Source organism: Rhyacophila brunnea, unplaced genomic scaffold (genome assembly GCF_057557595.1).
Source record: "Rhyacophila brunnea isolate RB1 unplaced genomic scaffold, BYU_Rbru_1.0 scaffold_24, whole genome shotgun sequence".
NCBI lineage: Eukaryota > Metazoa > Arthropoda > Insecta > Trichoptera > Rhyacophilidae > Rhyacophila > Rhyacophila brunnea.
The window spans coordinates 2,714,669-2,732,835 of NW_028232904.1; the positions used below are offsets into that span (position 1 = coordinate 2,714,669).

The 18,167-nt window shown below is 33.9% G+C and overlaps 1 protein-coding gene across 3 annotated transcripts in view; it reads left to right on the forward strand.

Moving 5' to 3' along the window:
- Positions 1-1,780: 1,780 nt before the first annotated feature.
- The window catches only part of LOC147068881 (ATP-binding cassette sub-family C member 4-like), a 91,577-nt gene continuing 75,190 nt past the window's right edge, over positions 1,781-18,167 (forward strand). Inside the window, exons 1-3 of one of the 3 annotated variants that reach the window (XM_085951099.1) lie at positions 1,785-1,841; positions 1,922-1,964; positions 5,608-5,996. In XM_085951099.1, coding sequence (XP_085807225.1) covers positions 5,755-5,996 — 242 coding nt within the window. In that variant the 5' untranslated portion in view covers positions 1,785-1,841; positions 1,922-1,964; positions 5,608-5,754. Of the gene's footprint in view, positions 1,965-5,607; positions 5,997-18,167 lie in introns of all 3 variants that reach the window. The other 2 variants (XM_085951100.1, XM_085951098.1) reach the window with 2 other exon arrangements.

Genomic DNA, 18,167 nt, shown 5'->3' on the forward strand with positions numbered 1-18,167 from the left:
TTGTGTAATAAGGCGGATTTTTAACATTTGAAATCTTTTTAAGTGCCAAACTTCTTGATAAAAATATGCTCAATGCAAATATACGACATTTTAATTACTATTATTATGCATCCTTTGCATCCCCATTTAGTGCTAACACCGCGACTGGCGCGTTTGCGTAAGTTGGCCATTAGATATAATTAACACGATATTTAAATGTGGTAATTAAATATGAACTAAAAAGTCAGCAGTGATTGAGGTTTTCTTAATTGTTGGATGTTTTTCATAAATTTATTAAATCCTCCACTATTTCATTACGACGGCAAGTCGGCACGATCCGCTCTAGCGAGGCAGCTGGCTGTTGGTTGCTATCTGGCCCTGTGAGTAAATTGGTCATATATTAAGTGGCGGCTCGACGACTTTCTAGGTGGTGGGGTTTAGCCATTAATTATTAAATATACATATCTACCTGCGTTGTCATATTATACATTATGTACCAAGCTACTCATTATAATATGATTTTATTAATGAGGAAATGAGTGATTTTTAAGAATAAATAATATAATTATCTGAGTCGTTACTTAATCACATCTGAAAAGGGTGCTTAAAAATATTAACCTAATTAATATGTAATTATTATTATTATTATAGACTTACCACTATCAGTTTTGAACAACGACATACAGTGAGCGTTTACTTATGGGTTATTTGATTCACTCCCCAGTATGCGTATACAGCGAAAAGTAGACGCCATAGCTTTCTTAACTCGTTCGCTGCTGACTAGATAATGATTTTTTAATTATAACCTTTAAAATGCACGTTAATTACATCGATCGGCTGCCTGGTAATTACGCGCCAGGTGCGTCTTCAGCGTCCAAAGTATTAATTTGTACATATGTGTCACCGTGAAATAGGGCATATTTAATTAAATTAATTATTTTAATACCGCGTAAACATCATTATGTTATTACATAATTAAAAATCATTGCTTTATTTATTTGTATAACATTAATAATAACATTTCGACGGGTTTAGATGAATAAAACAAATTAAATAGTTCAAATAATCTATGTAATTATGTAGGTATATTATGACAATGATAAAAATATCGGACGTGTATTTTACCACGTTTTTCTTATCTCGTATTCTTGTTTGTCCAGTGGTTGTTTATCCAGTACAAATCTTGCAAACGTTTTTTAACTAACTTCCCGACTAGCTAGACATTTGAAACTTTTAGAATATCTCAGAAAACGATGCCAATGCATTCTTTTAACACTTTTAGCCATTTTTAGCCGTAGAATTGAATTGATTTTCAGTTAATTCTGATTTGTATGAAAAGTTATTTCGGAAGAAATCCGTAATCCAATCCATTATTATTGGTTGCCAATGGGGTGGTACTAGCAACAAAATTATTAATATATACGTGCATTACTATGGAAATCAAAATAACATTTCAGTATTCTATATTTGTTTGTTTGTTGCAAAATAGAAAAAAAAATAATTGTTGACAATTGCCTTATTTGTCCTAAATTATTAATACATAAAATTGTCAAGTTTATATGATTCAACAGAGAATTTAAAAACGTGGTATATAAAATGTTCTTTTTATCTTGTAATTATTTGACATGAAAACGATGTGGGGATGGTCCCTACGAACCCTTAAGGTAGAGCCGCCCCTGCATATATCATAGAGTTATTTTCGCGACGGGCGTAAATTAATCTCATTACGCGCCCGATTACAAATCACGACATACTGAACTGTTACAGTACAATATTTACATACGCGTTTCCAACCATCACGATTCACTCTGGTATAGTTCTTCGCGGCTAACGCATGAAAATTCCTTCCGCGTTTAAAATAGGTGAAATACCCGAATTAACGCGGGAAACTTGCGGAAAATTTACCATAAATAAAATTAACATTCTTTTTTTTTTAAAACAGTGTGGCTATTGAGTGTCGATACATGTTGTGTGTTAAATTCACGGTAAATATACATGTTTTTTTTTGTGTTTAAATCTAATAGATAATAATCTAGAAGTGTGTTAGTTTTACAATATGTTTTTAAACTAATGACAGAAGCCACGTGTAATTTTAAATCGGATAAATTATACAAAATTTCTATTATACACTTAATAATTATTAATAATTACATTTTGGATTTATGATTGATAGAAAAGTGTGTTTTGAATAATAATGTATTTAAATCTAAACCATTTTCCGATTGTGAGTAGTTGCTTGATTAAAGCCAAAGTGAAATTCTGAGAATCTTTCTTATGGTGATCGTATTACTTTCGCGAGTGAATTGAAAACTTCAAAACTTCAATTAAAAATATTTCATTAAATAAATTAAAAAATAAACTTACAAATTAGAAACAAATGGTCTATAATGTGTAATACTGTTGGTTTGACGGCATATGTTTATTAGTACATTGCTGTGGCGAAGGGTGGAAGTAGGCTGTTAAGATTCGTCATAAATAGTACACACTAAACTTTGTCAGTCATATGTTTGGCCCCCATAAGAGGGGGCTGACAGGGCTCTAGCCTGGGGGCCCTGGCATAAAGAGGGCCCGGTCTGGCAAATTGACCAGCCAAGTGAGGTAAACACACATCACAAAATTGCACTAATAGTAAAAAAATGTCGTCTGCGGCTCTATTTCACTTAAAGCAAAATTAAAAGCATTCGGTTGTGCGATGTAATTTTTGATTATTGTTTGTCAATATTCGATAACTCCATAATTCAAGTGGGTGTATTAGAAATACAAAAAAAAAATCGGTAAAAATACCCTAATTTTTACCTCGAACACTATTTGGAATACACAACTGTAGATAGTCACTCTGCCTTTACCTTTAGCGATATGTAGGGAGGCCCGCTTCAGGATGTGGGGGGCATGGTCATATGTATTTGTTTTCATTGAAATAAGACTACACTTTATAGATGATGTTGGTTAGTTTATAAAATTCGATTAAACCCTGCGAAAACCTAACCATAATAGATAATAGTAAAAAAATACTCGTCTATCTATAAAATATATAAAATTATGCCATTAAATCATACATAATTTTGAATATTTTATAATATGGAATAATATTTTTTATGTATTATAGTTTGGTTTAGGCAGGGCTTAATGAAGTTAAAAAAAAACCAACAGCATGTCTAATAATATGTATTTATAATTTAATGAAAACAAATAGGTGTGAATGAAAAAGAGTGCCCAATTTTGTCGAATCGCCCAAAATACACCAAAACTATTAAGGTTTGGTTTAGACAGAGTTTAATTGATTTTTAAGAACTAATCAATACACTGACGTCCCTAGACAACATGCCGCTCCTAGGCAGTGCCAAAATGCCACCACACTTTTTTATACAGTACTTTTTATCATCCTTTCATGACTCCAATATCTAAGAAATTTGTTGTATGGATACATTACTAACAAGATATAGGTATCTACCTATACTACTAAATCTAACTTAAATGCCATCTCTGTTTCAATAGACAATATTGCGAGTCTATGGTTTCAGATAGGTACATTTAAAAAATACACCTGACAACTTCCATAATTCGCGAGTGACTATGAAGAACGTGACGTCCAAGGACAACGGAAATAAGCTAGACATCGCGAACCCGACAAAAAAATAAATTCCTGTTGAAAATTGTATAGTACTTATCTAATTAATAGATCTATTTTGTTTCCAACCAGTAAGCTGATTTTTTAATGGAAAGATATTTCCGTTATTACTAAGTTTATGTAGCTTTCTATATATACCTAATGATTCTCCTCGATTTGCCGCCCTTTGAGTAACTGCCGCCCCCCAAGCGACGCTCAATCTGCCTACCCCCACTGGACGTCACTGAACCAATACCATATGTAAATTGCAGTCTTAGTTCAATAAAAACAAATACGTATGACTAACAAAGTTTAATGTGCATTATTTATGTTAGATGTTAACAGCCTAGCTCCACCCTTCGCCACTGATATTGTATGATATGAATATTTTTATCAATAAAATGTAGTTTGATAATTATTTGTTTAGAAGATGACATAAAGATTTGTGCTAAAATCGAAGTTTTAATGTTTCTTTTATCTAATTTAAAAAAACGGCGATTTGATTAAAAAATATAAATGAATGAATAAAAAACATACTTACATAGCACAGAACAGATAATAAATAGAATACCAATAGGCTATATTCAATACGCCGCATGGTGAAGCAGGCTTTTGAATGTGTGAGTGTCCTACGAAAATGAAGCACGCATTATGCACGTGCAATACACCAACATTAAATGAGCGTAAATGCATAAACCGAGAGCAGTTTTTAGTATTCGACGTTAAACGTATTCTAGACACGTGTGTAAGTTTAACCCGGATTCATCCTTACTCGAGTCGGTTACCTGCTATCGCCTTACCCGTTGTGAATTTCAGTTACCATTATTTCTGAGTTCCCTGTTACATCGTTTTGAAAACACTTATATTATATATTATAACTAGGGCCCGGATTTATATGCTAGTGCATGTTTTATTAGGGTGTATCCACAGCTATGAGAGTTACACAGAAATCTGTTTTGAAAGACACAGAATCCAAAAATAAAATTTTATTGTGCATCTTCTTCTTCGATGGCTATGGCTTCGATGGCTTCGATGGCTACAATCTTCAGCTCAAGTCAAGCCCTGGCCTCCTCCACCGCCGTCCTCCAGCCGGAACGGTCCTCCGCACGTCTTTTCCAGTTCATGATTTTTAGCAGCTGGTTGGCATCTTTTGTAATGTTATCCCCCATCGTGTGCGTGGCTTTCCCACTGGCTTTTCCCCCCCTGGGTTTCCTTCGAGGGATGGGTTTCCTTTTATTGTGCATATAAATGCATATTTGAGACGTCAGAGCATATTTGAGACACTAGTGCATATTTCATAAATAAATGCATATTTTAGAGCTTTTGAATTTATAATTTTAGTTTTTTTAAATTATTTTATCGAAATATATCTAAGTTAGGAAGGTAGATAGTTTAGATGCACTTGCATTTTTCATGCCATCTCCGAGCTGTGGATTTATTTAAAGTTTGCCCAATCACCTCTGTGAACGTCGAGAGGTCGTTTTCCGCATATAAACAAAATACTGACAGATACATATGCGGAAAAATTTAATGCCAGAGCATAATATTGAAAAAAAAATTGTAGGTAATTTTTTTTCCGGCCAAAAAACAGAAAATAGTATTTAGGAATAGTTAAGTGTGTCGTTTTTGTTTTTTAAGTTATGTTTGGTTTACATTGCATTTATTATTCAATTATTTGTACTTGTGAAAAAGCTATTTTGAAAATTGTAATTGATTAACTTTATATTCATTGTTTGTGATTTTTTTGTTCTGCTATTGTTGAATGTTGAAAAATTATTAACTACTTGTTCGATTTTTTGTCAGTAATATATTGGATAAAGTGGGTATTTACAATTTTTCCATAATTTATAACCAATAGAAAAAATATTTTTTAAAACAAGTAAGAAAGACACCCAGTAGAAATCGAACCAACATCTCTCGGGTTTCGCACTCATGTACATAGACCACTGCGTCATATTTAATCTAATAACTAAATCTTGTGAAATATGTAAATGACCCCCTCATTTATTATTTTTATATAGTTTTTTTCTATTCTTATCATAAAATAGACATTGCAATCCCTTAACTAATAAAACACAATGAAAACATAAGTGTTCCTACAAGTGTCTAAATGACTAGAGTATAATAGTTAAACATTTTTCAAGCCAGTGAACTAAAAAAATCTCAAAATGGCTACTAAGAATGGTGAAAATGGTGCCAACGGACGATCAGAAAAAGCTGACGGCGGAGGCGCCTCCAAGGTCGCCAGGAAGACCAATTCTAAGAATCGCGCCAACTGTATTTCCCAGTTGTTTTTCCTGTGGATGATGCCGCTGTTTCGGAAGGGCATGAGTAAGGATTTGACCACCGTGGACATGTGCCAACCGATGGATTCGGATAGATCACAGGTGGCTGCAGATAAACTTGAAGAGTAAGAATTTTTATTTATCAATTTAACAAGTAATAAGTCAGTGTTACAACAGCTAGATAGTCGATTCAATCGTTAATGCATTGTATTTTAATTAATCTACGATTTGTATTATTCCATCTGCGACACTGGTTTCACCTTTCAGCATCTTCACGCACTGAGCTCGTGATGCAGTGCGCAAGGCGCCGGTCTTTCATCCGAGAGCTCTGGGTTAGATCTCGGTGAGGCCACATTATATTTATGTGATTTTTCTCAAAGCCTAGGTTTTTGTGATTGTTTCATGAATGCACTACTGTTTCACTACACTACTGTCATTGGGCCTCTTGGCCTATTGTAGTGTAATAAAGAATATATTTATAAATTTAATTTAATTCATTCTCGTAAGTATATACAAGACTCTTCTTGGTCGTACACTCATGGCTGAGGATCGTGACCACTTTTTAATTTTGCCATCCTTTGAGCGACCAAGATATCACAATATAAGACATTAATATCTGAAAACAGTACAAACACCCACTGAGTAAAAGACCAAGTATTAAAATTAATTTTGGAGATTTTAAATATCTTTAAAAACCCGTAGTAGATGCATTACACACCCTCTATTAACTCATTTAGCGCTGACAACGCGACTGGCACGTTGCCATTAGATATTATTAGCATGATACTTAAATGTGGTAATTAACTGGTCAGCAGTGAATATAATCGATAAGCGTATTAAAATCTCATTACTCATAAAAATGGAACTAGATAAAGTGTGAGAAATGTCACCAAATATATAACTATCTTTATTCGTTGTTTGTATATATTAATTACAATTGGTGAGGGCGCATAGTGCCCGAAGATGCCGAAATTCAAAATCCGAGTCGCGAAAAACGACTCAAATGAAATAATACAAAACGTAAATCAATTAGAATTAGAATTTGTCATTCAATTGTCGATTGTATTAACGACATTTGATTGACACCTCGGACGCACAGTTATTGGTTAACTTCGTTGTGCTTAGGCATGGTGCATCCGGTGCAGGTAATCTAATTGCTATAGCTCATTGGTCGGAATCTGATGGATGCGGTTTCGAGTCCCGTCAAAAGATATATTTCTGAGGTGTGTCCGATGGACAATACAAATAATTAAAAGTGTTCACAACGCGAACTCTGGTTGAGGATCCCTACACTACATACTATATTCAATTTATTATATTATATAGCAAGGTTTACTGATTAAATAAAACAAAGTTTAACATAAATGCATTCCATGTTATTTAATATATAACAGAACCGGTTTGGTCCATTCAATAGGACATTAACACACACACATCACTTGCTTGCATCCTAATAGGATCATGATATTGGTTACATGTAAATTGTACGTGAAACATTTCACCGTGGCACAGTTTGCCGTGAGCTTTCTTATAGGAAAGAGATGACCGTATACTCTCCGGTCTCCAGTTTTATTAGATTCAATAAATGAACCTTAATTCAATAATCATAGCTGATTTTGGCAAAATTCATGAATTCAAGAATGAAAACCTAACCTAACCTAACAAATAATCGAGTAAATCGGCCAATTTGTTTGCTGCTGGCTTCCTGTAAAGTGTAAACCGACAAGAACCGTGTTTTATTTAGACATGAATTTTATGTCAGTACTATACGACCCAAAGAGGTTCGATGGTTTTTAAATATACGGCCATATATTTCCAAAACAGCATTTTACGGTGAAGTGTGATACGGCAAACTGCATACATACAAGTTATCGGACACGTGTTGAATACTGTACCCTGTTTAATTGACTGTAAAATTTTGTAGAAAAACCACGACATCATCTAGTGAACAATTATCAATATAATTTATTGAATATGACCAGACCTGGGATTCGAACCCGGAACCCATGACATTATAAACCGACACATTACCACTCGACTATTATACATTTTAAAGTTATTTATACTAACAATTAATTATTTTATGATAACACGTATTAATTTCATTGAACATAATGTAAAATCTCCGGAAACTTGTACGTATGCAGTTCGCCGTATCACATTTCACCATGAAATATTGTATTGGAAATATATTATGGCTGTATATTAAAGACCGTCCAACCTCTTTGGGTCATATAGTTCTGACATAAAATTCATGTCTAAATAAAACTACTCTTGTCGATTTACACGTCTTTACAGGAAGAAAGCAACAAACAAATTTTGAAAATAGACGATATACCGGATTATTTGTTAGGTTAGGTTAGGTTTTCATTCTTGAATTTAGATTTTTTTTCTATGAAAATTGAATTAATGTTCTTATTGAATCTAATAAAATTGGAGACCGTATAGTATTAGGTCATCTCTTTCCGATAAGAAAGCTCACGGCGAACTGTGCCACGGTGAAATGTTTTACGTACAATTTACGTGTAACCATAAAAACTAATAATTACCTACATACAATGGGTTAAGAAAATTATTAATTTGACATCTTAACCTCAAAAAATGATAGCGTATTTTATTGGAATATTAGATTTTACGTTATATTGAATTTATTAGTAATTATACATAATTGTATTAAAGGTGTTTCCTTGTTACTTGTGCTAGGCCAGGGTTGGCGAACCTTTTAACCTACGCGTGCCAAAATTTCCAAAATAATATTTTTCGACTGTCTGACGTGCCAAACAGATTTTCATGGCGAAAAAAAAGTTTTTTTTAAGTTTTCTAAAAAATAGTTTTTAAGAATTCTATTAAAAAGTTTTAAAATTACAATTGAGTTCTTCATATTTATTGTATTTCTAGCCGCAGGCATATCTTTTAATCTTTGATTTTTTTCCTTGTTTTCAAATTAGTCAAAGAGATCATGGAAGCATTTAAACTACTCTTCTTTCATATTATATTCTCCATCACTGAACGGTTTTCCATTTTTAGAGATTATGATTGAGGTAAAATTATAAGCAGTTATATTTGAATGACTAATTAATGAATAATTAATTTGATAAGATTTGTTGATTGAATGTTTTTATTTTTAATCCCCCGATTCTAAGGACTGTCCTATGCAATAATTGTATATTTACATTAAACGTAATAATTATTCATGAAAAGGATTTGCCTGCAATTTTTTATACAATGCGATTTTGTCATTTATTCATGAATTTTGTTGTTTCCGTTTGCGCATTAATTGGTAAACATAATATGAAAAACCGAAGAAAAGACGCATTGTTATGTCGTCATTATTTTTAAATTATATATAAGTAAGTACTTATATATTTATTTGTAAAACTTAAAAAAAAACATTTTTTAAATAAATATAAAATAGTTATTTCTTTTCTCTTCAAAATGAAACATTCGCGTGCCATAGGTTCGCCATCCCTGTGCTAGGCGGATAAATCTGACCCTGGGACAAATATATTGATTAATTAATAATATGGAATAAATTAAATCAATGTATTGTACATTATTTTAATTATACATAATAAAATATATGTCTTGATGACGTGTATATATTATTAATTTTCCTTGCATTCGCATCAAACTATCCGAATGGTTTTGCGGAAAATATATGTTAATAAATTCTGGTAGATTCATACAATTTCCTTATTTACTAGGTTGCATATTGCATTATTCACAAGTGCGTACAAAGGAAAAACCACTTACCATACTTGGTTTTCTTGAATTATCTATTACTGCAGGGGTTCCCAACATTACGAGCACATTTACAACCAATACTTGGAATTGCTCCAATATGTCAAATTGTCTCTTAATTTATTCGAAAGTAGATACCGAGATGTAGATACCGGTTGTGATATTATTTTTTTTGTAGATTTTAGATAAACTTCAACGTATAAAACTTATTTTTTCTTCTTCTTTTGACCATAATTATTCGATCCCAATATGATCATATAGGCATCCACATACCTTTATATATATTAAATGCTCATACAATCGCTGGACAAATCTAGTCTTCCAGTGGTACCCATCAGGTACAAAACGTCCGCAAGGTAGATCTATAGGCCGCTGAATCGATGAAATGATAAAGTTCTGCGGAAGTACGTGGCAACGCAATTTACAGGACCGAGAGAAGTGGAAGCAGCTCGAAGAGGCCTTCATCCAGCAGTGGATAGATTCAGGATTATGATGATGATGATGAAATAATCGTAGGTATTCGTTCCAAAAGGAAGAATTATATTCGATAGACATCGTCGCCCCAAAAGCAAAAGGGCACATTTGCAATTTTGACGGTTCTGAGTTATGAATGCAGTTTTCTTCGTAATTTTTTTCTCTACATTATGGGCAAAACGACATTTGTGAAGCAAAACCCATGAATTCACAATTGGGCAAAGAAAATAAAGGTTACTTGTGTATTTGTAAACTGATCTTCATTAAAAGGTAACATGTACACGATTTTACGAACTATGTGCAATGTTTACAAAAATAATATAGTAAAAAGGTAACAAGTGTAGTTATTTAAAAATGAGTAAGGGCCTTTGTACAAAAAAAATAGTTTCGTTGCAGAGAAAGGGCACTCGTCAAATTTGTGAAAAATTTTAAAACATGTTCGCAGCGGACAGAGGGCAAATAAATATTTTGGAAGATCACAATAAGCGTAAAGTGGACGCTCGCAAATCAAAAGATGAAGATAAAACTATTCATAAATGCATATAGGAAAAGGGTAACATGTGACTTAAAACCTCTTAAAAATCAAAAATTGACAAATTATATAAAAAAAATCAAATTTCAATCTTGAGTAATTAGGTCACATGTGTTCCAAATTTCATTTCAAAATATTAAGTAATAACCTCTCCACGATTTTTTTTTCACTTCAAAAACACTTAAAATGCGTTTTTCTCAAAACCCAATTTATGCACAAGTGCCCTTTTGCTTTTGGGGCGACGACATTTTCTAACATACTGTAGTTTTAATGTTGAAATATGTATTTTGCCCGTATCACAATTCACCGTGAGATGTTATATCGATAGCATTGAGATCAAATTTATATCTAAATAAAACACTTAGTGATAAAAGTTGTAGATTTACTAACTATATTCTGGTTCCAAGGCAGCTGTATACTTCTGAACTATTCTAATTCATGTATTTATATCGATTGCACAATATATTGGAGATGGTGCGTTTAAGGGAAGTGAATAACTTATTTAAGGCTATACTTCAGTTGAGGCATGGTCTAAAAAGATCGTGGCTAGGCGATGCGCGGATTGTGCAAATGACGCGTACCGAACGAAATATAATTTGTCATAAAAATTGAACATACATCCATTTAATTTTATGTTTATTGTTATATTATAATAGTATATTCATTGACATGTTTTCTTTTTCAAGTAAATGGGTAACGTTTTTTAGTTATCTTTACACGATTTAAGAATTAATACCCCCGTCGCCATTACGAAACAAATTGACGTGCTCACAGCTCGACTTTAGCTCTCCGATTGCCAGCGAGTCCAAAATTTCGTCGCGCCTATAGTTGAAAATTATGTGCCGTTTCACTGAAAATTCAATTCTCGAGATTCGGGATGGAAAATCTCAAAAATTTCTCGAGAATTCCCGTCGGAAAATTTCCGAAACCCAACTCTACACAAGACTGAAGTCGCCACGTTGAGCTTTGACTGAGTTTACAGTGACTTAATTTAATAAAACTTCCCCATGCGAGAACTTCCACGGACAACTAACAAAAACTAAATAATTATGATGTAAAACAAAACTAAAGCTAAAACTTACAGAACTCTTCTGGCTTATTGCCCCTTACATATTCAATATTATTGAATTTAAATTAATTTCACGACTACTTTACGCAGGTCGTAAATTGTAATACAAATATATGAATTTTCTATTTGATTTACACACATTTTTTAAATAGACGTCATGGTTGATTAGTACAAAATAGATTATAACTGGAGTGGCTTGCAGTTTATACCAGCGACAAAGGGTGGAAATAGAGTGATAAGATCCGACATAAATAGTGCACACTAAACTTTGTCAGTCAAATATATTTGTTTTCATTGAACTAAGACTACGATGAGTAGATAATGTTTGTTATTTTTTATTAAAATTCAATTAAACCCAGCCTAATCCAAGTCATAGTAGATAATAGTAAAAAAATATTTGTTTATCTATAAAATAATATTTAAAATTATTCCATTTCCATCCAAAAAATTATACATAACATAAGATATTAGACATGGTTAAAATGTTAGTATGTTCGAAGTGTAAGAGCGTGAGATTTAGTGTTTATCTAACTTGACTGGTCGATTCGCCACGCCGTGCCCCCCTTAAAACCGGGCACCCAGGCCAGAGCCCTGTTACCCCCCCCAGTGGGGGCCATGCCCTACGTACTACATTAAATTGCTTTGCGGACAGATAAGCAAACTTATTCAAAAAACTATTGCCTACTCTAATCACTGCGATATTGCAGAAAACTAGTAATCACTTTGACTGCGATTAAACCGTTGAATAATACCGATTAATGTCTAGTACAGAGATGGCAAACCTATGACACGTGGTCAAGGTTCTGATCAAGGCCTGAACAAAAACGAACCATAAGTGCGAGTGAGTAAGCATTCGGCACGCTTATATCTCCGCACTATGCGTTAGAGTACGACTGAATTAAACATTTTTTTCAAATCGTCGTCGGTTAAAATGAACTAGACTGATTACATTCATTTAAAAACTGCGAGTACGTGTTTCTGAAATTTATTGTTTTTGTGTTAAATATAAAGTTTGTGGTTAATATGTTTAGTTATTTTAGCAGAAAACATTGTTAACTATATTGTGTTTAGATTTGGTAGCCATACTGAGAAACAACATGATGGTATAACGTTTCATAGTTAAGTTGATAATAATAATAAAATCGAAGTTCCACTGTGTGTTATACGCAAGAAACACGGCTTCATTTTGCCGAAAAATAGGCGTTCTCTATAATAGCATTACTCTGAAGTTCTAATTCTAAAATATGCAAAAGTTTAGTATGTACTAACCCACCTACTGGCCGAGCGGCTCACGTGCTGGCTTATAACATTGTGGGTTCAAATTCTGAGTCTGCCAAATACACATATTATTTTTCAATTTGTGTTTGGACTCAGAGTATGGACATAATAGATTGAGCAAGTGGCTAACATCCATTTCTCGTAAGATTAGTAGTAAGGAAGAATTTCCCATTAAGATCGGATATGGTTTAAAGAAGAAAAACACAAGAATATGCAAGAGATGTTTTCAAATTACCTATGTATATTCAGTATAAATTATTAATTGTACAGCTGGTTTGAACTGTTTCGAGGCCCCTTTTAAATACTCTGACAAATTGATTGCGTCATCTACGACAAAGAAAACTGCCGCTGGTTGCATGAGTATTGCATTTAACTATCAGAGGAGTATACCTAAATAGTATCATTATCATCATCACCCTGAATCTATCCACTGCTGAATGAAGGCCTCTCCAAGCTGATTCCACTTCTCTCGGTCCTGTACGTTGCGTTGCCACGCACTTCCGCAGAACTTAATCATTTCATCGATTCAGCGGTCTCTAGGTCTACCTTGCGGACGTTTTGTACCTGATGGGTACCACTGGATGACTAGATTTGTCCAGCGATTGTATGAGCATTTAATATATATATATATATATATATATATATATATATATATAAAGGTATATGTAGAGAATGTAGAGAAAAAAATTACGAAGAAAACTGCATTCATAACTCAGAACCGTCAAAATTGCAAATGCGCCCTTTTGCTTTTGGGGCGACGATGTCTATCGAATATAATTCTTCATTTGGAACGAATACCTACGATTATTTCATCATCATCATCCTGAATCTATCCACTGCTGGATGAAGGCCTCTTCGAGCTGCTTCCACTTCTCTCGGTCCTGTAAATTGCGTTGCCACGTACTTCCGCAGAACTTTATCATTTAATCGATTCAGCGGCCTATAGGTCTACCTTGCGGACGTTTTGTACTTACCACTGGATGACTAGATTTGTTCAACGATTGTCTCTTCTTCGAGCTATGTGTCCAGCCCATCTCCATTTAAGGCTTTTAATAAACTCTATTACTTCGCAAACCCTTGTCTGCTTCCTTATCCACTCATTCCTCTTTTTGTCCTTTCGCGTTATGCCCAGCATGCACCTCTACATACCACGTTGTGCTATTATAAATTTCTGGATCTCTCTTTTACTTAGGGTTCATGTTTCACACGGGAAGCACACACTGGTTGAACACTTTGCGGTTTAGGCACAGTGGAAGGTCATTTTTGAAGACATTATTCAGGCGGCCAAAAGCATTCCAGCCTAGCTTTACTCTGCGAACAATTTCATCAAATATACATCCATCTATAGACACTTGTTGTCCCAGAAAGATGTAGCTTTTCACCTGTTCGAGCTGACTGCCATTGATGAGGATCTCTTTTTGGCTTACTTCAGCGAGTTCCTGCATTCTGCTTTGGAGGTTTGAGAGAAAATTACTATGTCATCGGCAAAGCGCAGATGACTCAGGTATTCTCCATTTATGGGGATCCCTTTGTCATTCCAGTCAAGTTGCCTGAATAAGTCTTCAATGGTAGCTGTAAATAGTTTGGGTGAGATTGTATCACCTTGTCGGACTCCTTTGCTGATATGAAATCTGCGCGATGGTTTATTGAGATTGACAGATGCTGTTGCGCTACTGTATATATTATTGAAAATAATTATATAGCGCCCAGGGATTCCTTGTTTTCTGAGTGCGTCGAGTATTGAACATTTCTTTATTTAATCGAACGCCTTCTCATATTCTATAAAACCCTTGCATAGTGGCAGTTTGTATTCCTGGCACCGCTCTATGATTTCTCTGACGACTTGGATATGGTCCATAGTGCTTTATCCTCCTCTAAATCCGGCTTGTTCTCTCGGTTGGTTCTCGTCTAGTACATTTTGTAGACTGTTTGAGAGAATTTTTGTTAACGTCTTGTAGAGAATAGGGAGTAGACTTATTGGACGATAATTTGCTAGGTCTTCTATGTCACCTTTTTTGTGAAGAATGAAATGCTGGCATTTTTCCATGCCTCTGGGACATCCTCTTTGTGTATGCAGGCTGTGAACAAGCGTGCACGCATTTTATTAAAACTTCATTCTACATTCTTATCTTTACCAAAACGTAGAATTACTATAAAATAAATTTTTATTTCTCGTCGAATATTGATTAAATATCGATTATTTTAATGCAATAACGTCAGCCTTGAATTTCAAACAAATAAACTTGATTATTATGAAACGAATATAATCAACGTCATTTGTAAATATATTCAATTAACAAGATTATGTTGAAATAAAAATATTTGTATTGTTTACATATTGTTCTAACGTGCAATCATGATTTGTAAAGTGCAGTTTATTAATAAATATAATACACATTTTTAATATGAATCAAAATTCCAGTAACGAGGAATGAAAGTAGGCTGCTAAAATTCGACAAACCTACATAGTGCACACTAAAGTTTGCCTTCTTCTTCTTGTGCCATCCCTTAACGGAGGTCGGCCACCATCAAGGCGATCTTATCTTTGTCGTCTGCTACCTGGAACAGTTCAGTGGAGCTGCACTCGTACCAATCACGGAGGTTCTTAAGCCATGAAATGCGGCGCCGTCCTCTGATATGCTTCCCATTGATCTTTCCTTGAATGACAAGTTGGGGAATGCTGTTAAGAAAGTTTGTCAGTCATACAGTATATTCATTGAACTAAGAATACAATATTTTGCAAATAGTGCTGGTTAGTTTTTTTTTTAATTCAATTAAACCCTGCCTAAGCCAAACCATAATAGTTCAGGTATCCTATGGGCGATTCGACTAAAATAGTGCACACCTTTTCAGTCAAACTTATTTGTTTTCGTTGAATTAAGAATAACAATATTATAATATTGAGTAGGGTTAACGGAGATAAAAGATTTGGGTGTATTGTATGATGCAAAGTTCACTTTCAATCAGCATATTCTTAACATCAGTACTAGATCTCGCAAAATGCTTGGTTTTGTTATGAGGGTTTCAAAATCATTCGAAAACGTCCGAGTGCTACGTACATTATACGTATCATTTGTGTTGAGTATTATTGAATATGCCAGCATTATTTGGAGTCCTAATAGGTCAATTAAGTTGGATCGAGTCCACAATAGATTTCTTAGATTTCTCTACTTAAGAACATACGGGTTCTTTCCTTATGATAATGACAATAAAATGAATTTCCCGACTAGTTTTCTTCTGGGTATGCTATCAATGCAATCCCTGTCTACCCGAAGAGTGATTGTTCTTTTAAAGCATTTCTTTTTACTTCTTCGTGGGTTCATTTACAATCCGTATATACTGGCAAATATTAATTTTCATGTTCCCACCAATATCACTCGTAGCTCCACGGTCTTCAAGATACCTCGTCGCAGGATAGATGTTATGTTTCATGATGCTGTGTATCGTGCAATTAGCTTATTTGATGGCACCATAAAGGTTGATTTGTTTTTTATTAACTATATAATGTTTGTGGACGTATTAAATTGGTTAAATTTATAATTGTATATATTATCACATTTCTTTAAAATTTACACATGCTGTCTTTTCCACTTTCTTGTTAAATTAGTTGTTATTCGTAATTAAGATATTTTTATATATTTGTATTTATTATGTATTATGGCGCATTGGCCAATAGCTGTAATGCCGTAATTCTCTTTTTTTATAAATAAATAAATAAATATATGGTGTTCATTTATAGTGTTAACCGTCGGTTCATGGTGGAACTGCATTGTATTATTTGATTAATTATTTGTTTTATTTAATTAAACAAATAATTTATCAAATACTAGATGGTGTTGGTAAGTTTTTTTAAATTCATTAACCCCTGCCTACCCAACCTTAATCGATAAAAAATATTCATCTATCTATAAAATATCTAAAATTATGTATCGCTTAGTGGCATAATTTTAGATATTTTACAGGCAAATGAATATTTTTTGACTATTATCTAATATGGATTGGGTTAGGCAAGATTCAATTGAATTTAAAAAAAGTAACAAACACTATCTACACAATATTGTAGCCTTAGTTCAATGAAAACAAATACGTTTGACTGATAAAATTTAGTGTACACTATTCGGATCTTAACAGCCTACCTCCATCCTTCGCCAGTGTAAAATACCTACTATTAATAGTATACTGATTACTAGTAATCACCCATGACATCGTCCCCGTAAAATACGGTTACATGTAAGTTGTACGTATGCAGTTCATCGTGGGACACTTATTCGTGCGCCGCAGTACGTGAAACATGAGTCCGTATAATATTTTATCATATAGTATATTTGTACGTATCTCACAAAATGCGGCGATAGTTTGCAAATAGTACTGTTCCAATTAGATTAACCCTAACCTAACCTAACCTAGTAAAGACATCTCATAAAATTCGCCACATGTTGTAGCATACGTACAAATATACTCCACGGTGAAATGTTCAACGAAGAACTCGTCATTTGATTAAATGTTACACGAACTCATGTTTCACGTACTGCGGCGCAAGAATAAATGTCCTGCGGTGAACTGTTTACGTACACATTTCCGGATACGGTAAAATACATGAAGAAAACTAGGAAGAAGCTGTACATTAGTAAATTCTCTTTTGAATCGTTCTCTGGATTCTGCTGGAGTTGTCTTGCTTATGTGGCGAATTGCAGGATGTCGATCATATCCTCTGGGAGTGTCCCCATATGTCGGATGAAAGGGAAGAGTTTCTCAAGTCGATCTGACCCCCAGTTGGTCTGGTAGGTAATTGCATCTTGGTATCTACGATGGAAAATTTCTCAGCTCAAATTTGCGGCATTTTACGGCAAGCGAAAGGGTCTTTTCTCATCGAGAATTGACCGTAATTTACTATATCAAAACATAAACCTTTTATAGAATTGTATAACTGTCGTAAGGTCACGAGTAGGTGCACACCTAACAGAATATTATTAAAAAAGTTTCTTTTGTGCACACGAGAATTTATGAGTGTTTTATGCCTGTGTTTTACCATGTTGGAAAATTCGCGATGTTCACATGCAGTTAACTTAATTAGAGGTCCTTTTTTCCAGCATTTTCAAACGTTTATAGTGCATGTACACGTGCATGGATTTACTTGCACCAATAATGTGTATTTTAAACTATCGCGATAATAACAGCTGTTTGCACGTAAGACTGCTGACT